At 42.0% G+C, this 12,802-nt stretch overlaps 1 protein-coding gene across 5 annotated transcripts in view; it reads left to right on the top strand.

Moving 5' to 3' along the window:
• The first annotated feature begins 282 nt into the window (after positions 1–282).
• The window catches only part of nckap1l (NCK associated protein 1 like), a 29,125-nt gene continuing 16,605 nt past the window's right edge, over positions 283–12,802 (top strand). The window contains exons 1-17 of one of the 5 annotated variants that reach the window (XM_061785262.1): positions 283–480; positions 2,605–2,715; positions 2,796–2,888; positions 3,321–3,377; positions 4,164–4,306; positions 4,395–4,485; positions 5,115–5,252; positions 6,201–6,249; positions 6,361–6,556; positions 8,674–8,730; positions 8,803–8,899; positions 9,292–9,401; positions 9,516–9,648; positions 9,718–9,799; positions 10,922–10,980; positions 11,927–12,072; positions 12,144–12,276. In XM_061785262.1, the coding sequence (XP_061641246.1) occupies positions 391–480; positions 2,605–2,715; positions 2,796–2,888; positions 3,321–3,377; positions 4,164–4,306; positions 4,395–4,485; positions 5,115–5,252; positions 6,201–6,249; positions 6,361–6,556; positions 8,674–8,730; positions 8,803–8,899; positions 9,292–9,401; positions 9,516–9,648; positions 9,718–9,799; positions 10,922–10,980; positions 11,927–12,072; positions 12,144–12,276 (1,785 nt within the window). In that variant the 5' untranslated portion in view covers positions 283–390. The remainder of the gene's footprint in view (positions 481–2,604; positions 2,716–2,795; positions 2,889–3,320; positions 3,378–4,163; positions 4,307–4,394; positions 4,486–5,114; positions 5,253–6,200; positions 6,250–6,360; positions 6,557–8,673; positions 8,731–8,802; positions 8,900–9,291; positions 9,402–9,515; positions 9,649–9,717; positions 9,800–10,921; positions 10,981–11,926; positions 12,073–12,143; positions 12,277–12,802) is intronic. The other 4 variants (XM_061785258.1, XM_061785260.1, XM_061785259.1 and 1 more) reach the window with 4 other exon arrangements.

Genomic DNA, 12,802 nt, shown 5'->3' with positions numbered 1-12,802 from the left:
CCAGAATCCAGAAAATTTGAAATCAGAAAGATGTCAAATGTATGAAAAGGTGAAAAATTATGACTTATATCATCCTTAACAGAGGACAATAAAAAGTATTACCTCCTCATTTCACAAATTGTATTACTATAACCGTGCAGACTTGTAGTAAATATACAAGTAATGACAAGGCACATGACTGTATCTTCTCTATTAATATTTCTCATATCTGCTTGTTGGCATATGCTGTAACCGTATGGACGATTACGACCAAACTCCACCCACAACCACAAGCGCCATGTGACCCAGCCTCAGAGGCAGGGGTGACACCTCGGGTGTGTTCGCTTGTTTCCAAGAGCCTGTGTGGAGGCCAAGGCTCGTGCGGAGTTAACGGAGAGCTGGGGGAGGACCATGGAGAACCATCAGAAACTGGCAGAAAAGCTCACCATCCTGAATGAGAGGGGGAATGGGGTGCTGATACGCATGAACTACATCAAGAAGGTGAGCAGAGAAGTAAAACAGTCAGAACCAAAGACAAGAAATAAGGAACTTGAGTCACATTCACAGTCGACTACAGAGATGTATATTAAATGATCAATTTATGATCTAATTAAAGCATGTACAGTATAGTTTCATTTTGCACGACAGATGACGAAATAAAGCTTAGGTATATAAGTTCCATCCATCCATTTTCTGAGCCGCTTATCCTCACAAGGGTCGCGGGAGGTATATAAGTTAAAAATTGTAAATTGTAGAATTTATGGGCTACCTAAAAATGTATAATTTCATGACTTATAAGCTTCACCTTATGAAGTCCGATTACAGTTTTTAAGGTCATTGCAATTGAACCGAAACAAAAAAGTGTCTGCTGCTTGTTATGTTTAGCGCACTTCCTGTCTTCCCCCGACCAAAGAGGAAGTGTAACCAGGAAGTGGGTCCAAACTGTCAGTCATCACCCTGTTCATTTAGTTTGAAACTGTTAAATAAATCGAAAATAACCAATCTAATAAGATCCAGCCACCCATCGGAGAGGGCTTGCCTTCATTAGGGTCACAGGTGAGTTGGAGCTTATCCCAGCTTCCTTTTGGTGAGGGATGTGGGATACACCCTGGACTAGTCACCAGGCAATTGCAGAGTAAACAACCATCGCAAATAACCATTCACACTCACATTCACACCTATAGACAATTTCCAGTCTTCAATGCCAGCTGACTTTTGGCGAGAGAAACGGGGTCCACCCTGGACTGGTCGCCACTCAATCGCACGGTATGGACAAAGAACCACTCACGCTCACACCTGTAGACAATTCAGTTTTCAATGAAACGAACATGCATGTTTTTGGATTGTGTGGGGGCAACATGTAATCGCATGGAGAACACGTGAACTCCACACAGGAAGTCCAAAGTCGAGAACTGTGAGGCAGACGCGCTAACCACTATTCCAACTGTAATGAGATACAGTTTTTATGCATATTTTATATGTATTTTGAGGAAATGATTCATATTCATGCTTCCACTTTTACATGTTTTAAAAATATATATTTTTAGACTTTATTACCCTTCTCTCTAAAGGCTCCCACTTTATTTTCAGCCTGACTTCAGTCAGTCAGTCAGGAAGTCAGTCATTTTACACAGTAATAGCATACCCCGTTGGACGCTCGCTACCTAGCTCAAGGTCACATTGTGGATTGCTGGCTGAAGGGAGAAGCGGGAGCATTTTTATTCATTCTCATCAGGTGATATTTTTTTCTGTCTATATATCATTGTTCTCATTGCAAAACAAGTTTTCCCATCGGACAACAAATGTCAAGTTAATTAGTTTGGTCCGTGCTCATAGTATCACAATCATTAAACATATGCAATATTTTGAGTAACTCCCATACAAGCATATGCAGAAATTGTGTCATAAAATTTTAAATAAAGTAAAACTACTCACCCTTTGAAATAGTCTGAAAAGGAAGCTGTTCGTAGGACGATACTGTCACCTTGTGGCATTTAACAGACATTACCGCAATTAAACACCCAGCATGAAAACACTACTACTCAACACTGAATAGAAAGCTTGGCAGGATGGTGTAATAGTGAGCAAGTCGGGCTCACAGTCGAGAGGTCTTGGGTTCAAATCTTGACCCTAGCCTTCCTGTGTGAAGTTTGCGTGTTCTCCCTGTTCTTGTGTGATTTTTCTCTGGGTACTCCAGTTCCTCCCGCATTCTAAAAACATGCAAGTTCGATTCATTGAAGACTCGAAATTGTCCTCAGGTGTGAATGTGTCTCTGTCGGCGAAATGCACAGCTGCAGTCAGTCAATGGGGCGAATGATCGCGAGCAACAGCTTCTCAAAATATCCACACTCTCTCCTTGATTCTCACCAGTTTCCTCTCTTTGCGGCAATTTGCTTCTTCCTTGACAATCACGCCATGTTTTTGTCGTTCAATGAAAAATCCTATATAATGAAGCAGCCAGTCACAATAAGTTCCATTTCTTGTTCTACGGCTATCATGACGTGACACCGCATGAGAACTCCTGGCTTTAAAAAAATATATATATATATTTCGAGGCTTATTTTCCCTGATAATTAATAATAATAAAGTCAAATCAAATGTTTTTTTCCCCCATCTCTGCTGCAGATCTGTGCAGATGTCAAGCTGCGGCCACCCATCCTTACAGACAAGATGATGGAGCCCGCCATTAAATATATCACCAAGAAATTCCCAAACATTGACTTTCGGGGAAACATTGTAAGCAATTTGTTGTTGTCTTTTCTGATTATGAAGCTATATTATTGTGCTCATAAGAAATAATCATTTTCTTATCATAGCAAAGTCTGACCAGCATCCAGCGACAAAAGTCTGAAGTGATGGAAGCCACAACAAGCTACTATGACTCCTTTCTGGACGTCGTAGAGTTCAGGGTAATTAATTAATTTAATTTAATTCTCCAAATTACACATAACTATATTCAAAATTACATAGACCAAAGCATTTTTTTTGTACCTTTTCTCTGTTTCCTCCCATCTAATCTTTGTGGGAGGTCACATTTGCATATAGAGTGGTTTAGTTTGACATAGAAAATAAGTTGATTTTCAAATTTTTGGGGGTTTAGTTGGGTGCGCTTTGTGACACTCCTGTGAGCATTTGCATAATTGAGGTTGAGGCATCATGGTATTTAAGATGATAACTCAATCCTGGTGACAAACCCATGCAATTTCATTTTGGTGATGAAATCATCTGCATGTCTGGTGTCGTGCATAGGATGTCACTGACAACTGATGTGCGTGTTATTGCTTTGTTGATGTCCCGGTTTGGTTTTAATCAAATTCTTCTTCAATTTTTGTCTGAGTCAGGACCACGTCTATGAGTTACTGAACACCATAGATGCCAGCCAGTGTTTCTTCGATATTGTAAGTATGATTGCTGGCCATGAGCATTGTCTGAGCAGATCGAGGAGGAAAATTCACTCTTAACACACCCCACAGTTACGCAGTGACATGTATTGGCGCATTTAAACATTATTAACATCATTAACATTGTCATTAAATTCTCTTTTTGACTAAATTATTACATGATTCGAATTATGGAAGTAATTTCTACCCTTTTAATTCACCCATTCCAAGGCTCGTACAGTGCTTAAAATAAGCACACAAACATTTAGAGCAAAAAATATGGGTACAACAGTGAACACTGACTGCAAAATTCATGACAGAGCTACAGGATGCCAGGATGTGATGTCGGTCAGCTCGGGGCACTGGAATGTTGCGCCCAACCTTGGTCCTATCTATTGCATTGAAGAGGAGCTACTGCACACCACACGAGCGAGACCACTTTTCTCATCATGAACTATATGCTTATACAGTATGCATCTCAAACATTTTTGAATTCATCAGTAATATTTTAGCATTCAAGGAAAGTAATGACAACCGTGCATAGTGGGGTGGTGCCCTAACAACCTTTATTGACCAGCTGCTACTGTTAAGTGAAGCTAAAAAAAAAAAAAAATGTAAACAAATTAAAAGTTTAATTCCGGCCTGCATGACCACAGGGTAATACTCTGGGTATTTATTTTTTTTACAGACAGGCTTTTGGTGACTTTGATTGGAAGGGAGAGAAAATGCTCAAATTCGGCCCCTTTACTGGTATGCGTGTACCCAGCTTTAAAGTGACTGATGTGTTGAAATGTCTAATTATAGGCCATAAACTTTGACTTCACCAAGAGCTACTTGGACCTGATCATCACATACACTTCGGTTATCGTTACACTGGCGCGTATCGACGAGAAGAAGGCTTTGGTCGGTATGTTCAACTGCGCTCATGAGATGACCAAAGGAAGCAGGTGAGACGACATGATATTTACAATGGGACATTACCATAATGCGTCACCCACTTTGTTTTCTTCTCACGTGCCTCATTGCATCTCACAGGGACCCCTCATACCCACGGCTCAGCCAGATGTTTGTGGAGTATGAGCATCCCTGGAAGAAGCTCACTGAGGAGTTTGGCCCTCACACTCAGGTTTCATTCACTGTTTTTGTGTTCAGGCCAAAAGTCCTGTCTAATATGATAGTATTGCTTTTGCCGCCATCTTGTGGCATTATGGTGCAGAGGAACTATGTTGATCCGAGTTGAGGAGCTACATGTTGTGCTTTGCTGCCATCTTGTGGCATCTTGGTACCACGGAACTATGTTAAAGTGAGTTAAGGAGCTCCATGTAGTGCTTTGCCGCTATCTTATGACATCGATGGGCAATTCTAAACATTTTTCCATTCCTTCCTGTAATGCCAATGCATGTGGGAAAGGAGAGCCACAGTCACAGCAATTTTCAGATGTTGATTGAATGCCAGGAGAACAGCAAAACACTTAAACACAATGAGAACACTCACGCAGGAGCTGGTGTCAACCACAGCTCAGGCCCAGACACTCACGTGCAGACTCACCGACGTCATATGCAACCCACCAGGCCCCACCTCTTAAAGGCACATCCAACATCTAACACAAAGACACTACAAGTAGTTTCCATACATTTTATGCTTGCAATTCCTTCTCCTATCTTTTAGATGTATTTGTTTTAATCTTCTTTATCTAGTCTTTTACTTTCACAACCTTGTACGATGATGCTCACGTTCCTTGGTCTGTGGCTCTAGTTGGTGACAGCTGCTCTGCTGTCTCTGAGGAAGATCTACCCGCGGAGGAACCTGCCGGTGGAGCGCTGGCGGAGTGCCCAGCTGCTGAGCCTGCTCAATGCTTCGGCCGCCATGTTGGACCCGGCCTGCTGTGACACTGTAAGTCTGGTATCTAGCAATTTCTATTTCATGGATCCATGAAGGATGGATTGTAGGGAAGTATGTGCATGGAAGGATGTTTGTGAAGGAAGGCAGGTACTGTCGGTAGGTAGGCAGGTTGATCGGTGGTATGTGTTGTAGGTACTGTAGGTAGGTAGGTAATGTGGGTGGGTAGGTAGGTCGGTAAGAACATGTCTTGTAGGTAGGCCTGCTCCAGGTAGGTAGATACTGTAGACAGGTAGCTAGATAAGTACTGTGAGTAGGTAGGTAGGTAGGTGGTAGGATCAATAGTTATGTTGGTCTGTGTGCAGACAGATTGATGGACAGACGGAAGATAATCAGCAGTCAGTCACAATAACAGAAATCCAAAACTGAGTGGATAATGTATAATTCATTAATACAAAGAATTAGCATAGCAAATAAAACTTGAAGGGAAGGTTTTGATTCTCTTTTTTTTCCCCCCAAAGATGAGAGGGAAAAAAAACAGTAAATGATTGTTTTCCCGTTAATGCGCCTTTGACACTTTGTCCACCATTACTCACAATAAACCATGCCTAAATTGTCCACCCCACTTCCATCTGTGGCTGTGGGCATGTCTCATCCTTTACACCTCATTAAATCTCATTTTTCCGTTACCGTCATTTTTAGCCGATGTCTCGCTCCCTGCAGGTCCGGAGCTCTCTCACATAAGAACTACTTGTCTGCAAAGCCTTTAAGGCAGCTCTTTATCTTTAGATAAACTACAACAAGACACTTCTGAAAATATCTGGTGAAGAGAATGTGTATGCAAAAATAACTACCACAAACTGAACTGGATGGCAAACCGGCACAATACTACTGGATAAACTGTTTTTTACTTTCCTTTTCATTGCATGCTATTATTTGCAATCCATCATGGTTACAGTTAATAAGCCTGATGCCCCCCACCCTCCCTACCCTCCACTTCAGATGGCATGTGAATATCTGTCTTTGGAGGTAATGGAGCGCTGGATCATCAGTAAGTGCTCATCCCACTTAAGAATGACCACAATTAGTGTTATTCTTTTGGTGAATAACAACACAATTTTTTGGGATATTAGTTTAAACGCTGCAGTCTTTGTCCCCGCAGTCGGCTTCCTCTTGTGCCACAGCAGCCTGAATAGCAACCCGTCCTCGCAGGAGCTGTGGAAAATGGCCCTGCGGAGCGGCCTGTACATCACTGTCACAAGGGACGAGCTGCTTAGCATACACAAAGTCTCCGAGGACCTCTTTGACGGCATCAAAGGGTATGGACGCTTCCCCGAGGCAATGCACCGCATGCAGCAGTACGCTCTTCTCTTATACTCGCTGCTAGAAAATGAGAATCAAATTAACTTTTACACCTTCGTGTGATTTAAATATGTACTCTACTGCTTCAATGAATAAAGTTCTCAAACATGAAGGGCCTCTTTATACCCATCGGCCCCCACAAAATTAGGTACACTTGCTAAAGGACCACTGTCTTTGTGCTGCATTCATAGAAGACCTTGATTTATAGAGCCTAGAGCAGTCTTTCCCAAGCGTTACTGAGCCAAGGCACATATTTTACCTCTCATGACACACCGAACAATAATGTCACAAAAAGTACTGTAGACTGTATGTGCTGAAATGGTTATGATCTCATTCTCATTTTACTAACGAATTTAGTGTGAAATCTGGGCCTGTTTCGTTATTAACAAAGCTATTATTTTGTTGTACGAATGGCAACAGGTGAATATACAGGTTAATTGTACCTTCTGCCAACTGGTGGAAGAGCATTTAATTGTTTTGCCTGGCACTATACATTGCTGGCATAGACAGCAACAAATATACATTATTTGTAACAAATAATATTTTTTTAGACCAAAGAACAGAAATTGGAGAATTTCATGCGGCAGATCGATGATCTTTCATGGCACATTCGTGCCGTGGAACAGTGATTAGGAATCACTTTATAGTGGGGCCTTGCGATACCGGGGAGCCCACTTAAATGTTTTTCAAGATTCTTGCTTTGACCTATGAGCAAAAACTTGAGATGTGAACACTTTATGCTGGCACTGAACCCAACTCAACTCAAGCTAGTGAACAATTCTTCTAAAAAGAGGCTTCAAGCTGTTTATTGCAACTCACAGTTGATGTTTACTGTCAAACGGAACATAAAACAAAGAGAATTACACATAGTGTATTTAAAACAACAACATAACTTTGCCTGAGGAAAGTCAGTTTAGCTTAATGCTAACAATACAAAACGCCATAGACGGGCTAACGGATCGCATTTATATAGGGAGGGGTGTTACAACACTTAAAGGGAAGGTCAGTTGAATAGAACGGTGCAGCAATCCATGTAGACAGACGATATAACAATACTCACAGGCATATATTCTTTATCCTCTCTGAAAATGACTGATTGACTAATATACTGTAACTGCAGCTTAATGTGGACCATCTCTATGTATTTATCCATCCATCCAACTTCCATACCGCTTTATCCTCAGGGTCGCGGGCGTGCTGGAGTCCAATGTATTTATCTATTTTCTTTATTATATTGCCCCCAGGTGTGCTGGAGCCTATCCCAGCTATCTTCAGGCAAGAGGCAGGGTACACCCTGAACTGGTCGCCAGCCAATCGCAGGGGCACATATAAACAAACAACCATTCGCACTCACATTCACACCTACGGGCAATTTAGAAGCTTCAATTAACCTACCGTGCATGTTTTTGGGATGTGAGAGAAAATCGTGAGAAAACCCATGTAGGCACAGGGAGAACATGCAAACTTCACACAGGTGGGGCCGGGATTTGAACCCCGGTCCTCAGAACTGTGAGGCAGATGTGTAAATATGTAATCACTGTATGTTCTCATAGCGGCACGGTGGCCGACTGGTTAGAGCGTCAGCCTCACAGTTCTGAGGAGCGGGGTTCAATCCCCGGTCCCGCCTGTGTGGAGTTTGCATGTTCTCCCCGTGCCTGCGTGGGTTTTCTCCGGGCACTCCGGTTTCCTCCCACATCCCAAAAACATGCATTAATTGGGGACTCTAAATTGCCCGTAGGCATGACTGTGAGTGCGAATGGTTGTTTGTTCCTATGTGCCCTGCGATTGGCTGGCAACCAGTTCAGGGTGTACCCCGCCTCCTGCCCGATGATAGCTGGGATAGGCTCCAGCATGCCCGTGACCCTAGTGAGGAGAAGCGGCTCAGAAAATGGATGGATGGATGGATGTATGTTCTCATAAAGTACAATCTTTTAGAGCGCCGTTTTCTTGGCAAAAAACACATTACAAAATTTTGTGTTGTTTTTTTTGGGAGGCTGGAAGGCATTGATGGCATTTTCATTTACTTCAATGGGGAAAGATGATTTGATATACGTATAGTGAATCCTGCAGAAATGAATTCTATGATCCTTTTAAGTGTTTACATCTTCATCAGATATGGCAAGCGAGTTGCAGACATCAAGGAGTGCCGTGATCACGCCATAGCCCACAGGTAAGACACAAAATATTGTGCTATTCATATAAAAAAATACGGATGGTTACCTTAGAACTTTTTTGTTGACAGTGGGGCTCTGCATCGGGAGAGAAGACACTTTCTCCGAGGAGCCTTGAAGGAGTTGGCAACAGTTCTGGAGGATGAACCGGGACTGCTGGGACCAAAGGTAAGTCACATCTGAATAAAGGTTGGGTTTCTGTATGGACTTTCTGTCCATTCATCCAGAAGAATGTCTGGATTTACCCCACAATTTATATTTTAGATCATCCTAAAGGTGTAATTTGTAGTTGTAAATTAAGCTAAGTAGTTACTTGCTATTGGGAACTGGATATGTAGGTCGGTGGGTGGATGGATGGATGGAGGGTTGGTAGTTAGGGATGGATGATGGATGGAGTAGATAGGCTGATAAGTAGATGGATGCTATTACTGGGACACAGTCATGCTCGAGCAAAAAAGGGCTTTTGCCAAAATGTTCCCACAAAGTTGGAAGAATAGAACGGTCCAAAATGTTTTTTCCTAACATCTGAAGGTCTTCTGTGTCGAATAAAATCCCCAAAGGCTCTATTTGTCTTCATGGCCCTGTCCTTCTCCCGTGATGAGGTCCAGTGGCTCGTGCGGCACTCTGAGAACATGCCCAAAATAAAACAACCCGAGGACTATATTGACAAGTAGGTAGCTTCAAACCTCAACAAACACTACTCTCAGAACACGTGTAATTGTTTTCCAAGGACTTCATTTGTCGAGATGTATTACAAATAAATGAAAATTTTGTGTTTTTCTAGTCAGATGGCAGAGTTGCTTTTCCATATGGAGAAACTAAAAGGACTTATGAGAAAATACCACTATGTAGTGCAACGCTACCACATACAGTACCTGGCTCAATTTGATGCCTTGGTTCTCAATGACACAATACAGGTAGTTGAACGTGCACAGCATAACATTTCTACTCAGTGCTTCGTCTTCAATCGTCACTGTCCTCCACAGAACATGCACGTGTGTCCAGAAGAGGAATCTGTTCTGCTGAGTTCTTTCGTTTCAACCCTTTCTGTGCTTTCAGTGAAACAAGGTAATTAGTCAGTGGCAGTTCGAGCTTGAATGGCAAGCTGTGCGAGAACCCACTTTGGTGGCCCCCCACCACATGCACACACACAAACGCGCACGCACACACACAGACACACTCAATGGGGTGGATTTTATATTTTCTTTCAACTGTATTAATTATAAGCAAATAATAATAATAATACAGCAACAGCAATTAATAATTATACTTAAGGAAACAACCAGATTAAAAAAGAAATAAATCTTGCTGGGGGAAAATGAAAAAGAATTGAAGGGAATTTTCTTGCAGTAATTTTGTCTTTATTTCCAACTGTGCTTCCTTTTTTTAATGTTAAGGATTAGATTGATAAATTATATCAAACGTGCTTGATGCAAAATGTTCTATGATGTTCTTGTTTGATATCTGCTCCCCAACTGTGTGATTGATGTTTATGATGCAGAGGCCAGTTAAATGTGTCTGGGACATGTTTGACCTTGAGTGGATTAAGTGGACTCTAAAGGGAGGGGTGCAAAAACCAATTATTGACATGACACGGATTATGCAAAAGAAAACCATTTTATGTAGCAGATTTTTTACACAATTTTGAGGTGCATTGCTGCCCCAAACCCTGAGAAATGCCATCCTGTGTTGCCGCACATAATGCACATGCTAGAAACTGCCACAGATCAGAGTATATGATACTGAAAATCCAATTGATAAGGGCTTACAGTACATTCAGCAACGTACGCTCTGACAAGAACAAGGCAGTAGATGGCAATGAAAACAAGGTTACTCCATCCTAATAATCTAATTATTCAACATACATAAAGATGACTGGATTACACCATCTTTTTAAATCTGAGGCAGAAAAAAAATTCAAGTGTAGAATTTTGTTTGTCCATATTTAGCTTCCTGGTTCATGAAGAATGACATGAAATGTTCACTTTGGGGCGGAGAGAACAGTTATTTTGCAACTCAAGTGGAAAAAAGTCCAAATGAGTCCTCTAGCTGCATTTGCACCAAATTTGAACAGGTTGTTTCGCAGCTCATGCAACACCGACACAAGGTTTAATGGTTGCGTCTGCTTTGTATTTGGCCCATGGGCTGCACTTTGAAACCTCCTGATGCTTTTTATTCGTGTGTTTGCAGTAGAGAGCAAAGAAGAGTTTGATTTCAGGGCTGTGAGATTGGACTGGCTGAGATTGCAGGTATGCACAGACATACTGTACACTACTCACAAAAAGTTTGGGATATTCTGCTTTTGGGTGAAATTTCAGAATGAACCTAAAATGCACTACAAGCTTTAACGGGTGAACTTAATTTGACGTTCTCTAAACTTTTGAATGCACTTATTCAACTGTTCAATGTTTCAGTACTTTTTGCACAACTTGCTTTTCTCTACCAAGTTGCTGAACTGCAAAATGCACAACAGACGTTTGATCCATGAGTGGACCAATTTATTTCTTCATTCAATTAGAATTGGTATAAAGGGTCCTCTTCATCGTGCAGTTGCCATTTTGACATTGAGAGACCAACACGACACCTAACAATTGATCAATTTTACCTTGCCGCTACGAGGCTTCAACGGAGATACAGAAAGACTGGAAGAGACGTAGAAGGCATAGAAGTGAGCGTCCTGAAAAATATCATCAATTCATGGGTCAAACACATTGTGAATCTTGCTATTCAGCTCATGTCACTGATGGTGTAGTGGTACACTCGCCTGACTTTGGTGCAGGCAGCGTGGGTTCGGTTCCCACTCAGTGACGGTGTGAATGTGAGTGCGAATGGTTGTCCGTGTCTATATGTGCCCTGCGACTGACTGGCGACCAGTTCAGGGTGTAGTCCGCCTTTCGCCCGAAGTCAGCTGGGATAGGCTCCAGCGTCCCGTGACCCTAACCAGGATAAGCGGTGTTGAAAATGGATGGAAAATGGGCTATTCAGCTCCTTGTTTGAGAACAGCAAATTGTGCAAAAAGTACTAAAACATGGAAATTTGGATATGTGCTTTTAAAATTTAGAGAAGCACGAATTAAAATGACTTGTAATAGCGCATTTTATGGTCGTCCCAAAATTCCATGCTAACTTTGTGTGAGTAGAACATATGATGATCACAGAAGCGTGTGCAGATGCCGTCATGTTCTTCATGTCGAAGGCCTACACGAGCGTGAACAAGGCCCCTCTGCTGATCAAGGACTACCCGGACTTGGCCAAGGTGATGAACATGATCCAGTTCCACACCAAGATGGTGGATGCTACGGAAGAACTCCTGCAGGAGACATCAAACGTGTCAATTCTCTGGTCAGTTTTCCTCTTTTTTAATCAGTTTATGGCTCTTCCACTCTGACTGTGTGTGTTGATCCTTTGAATAGTTTCTACCCGCGAGTGTTCGAGAAGATGTTTTGCCAGAGCAGCGAACAGATGACGATGAAAAGATACCTCATGGCTTTCCCTTCTGTCTGCTCCCATTTCCACTGGTGTCGACACCCTCTGTGCCCTGAAGAGGTCAGTGTCCACTTCATCAACTGCGACCATTGAAGATGCTGATGCTTCACTTCTTCCACTGTATCGTCCTACTATGTACACTCCTATCCTATTTGATTTTCTGTGCCACTTTTAGCATCTTAGCCATGTCTTGTATGCCTGTATCAGAACAGCAGGAGGAGTTCCGCAAGGCTTGGTTCCTAGACCACTGTTATTCTCAGACTAGCCACAATTATATATACTAAAATACAGTGGTGCCTTGAGATGTGACTGACCCAATTTATGAGTTTTTCGAGACTCAAACCGTCGTTCGGCCGATTTTTTTTTGCTTTGACTTGCAAGTGAAAACTTGAGATATGAGTGCTGTATGGTGGCAGTGTCAGTAAAATTTGTAAATATTTTCTTCAAAAGAGGCTTCAAGCTGTTTGTTGCCACTCTCAGTTTAAGTTTATTGTCAAACTAAACAAAACAGAGCAATACACGTTGTCTATTTAAAACAACCACATATCTTACCCATAGCCTACTATCTTAAGGATAGTACCAACCT

This window comes from Phyllopteryx taeniolatus, chromosome 9 (assembly GCF_024500385.1).
Source record: "Phyllopteryx taeniolatus isolate TA_2022b chromosome 9, UOR_Ptae_1.2, whole genome shotgun sequence".
In the NCBI taxonomy this organism is placed as follows: Eukaryota; Metazoa; Chordata; class Actinopteri; order Syngnathiformes; family Syngnathidae; genus Phyllopteryx; species Phyllopteryx taeniolatus.
The sequence above is the reverse complement of the archived record's forward strand: the minus strand, read 5'-3'. Positions and strand labels throughout refer to the sequence as shown.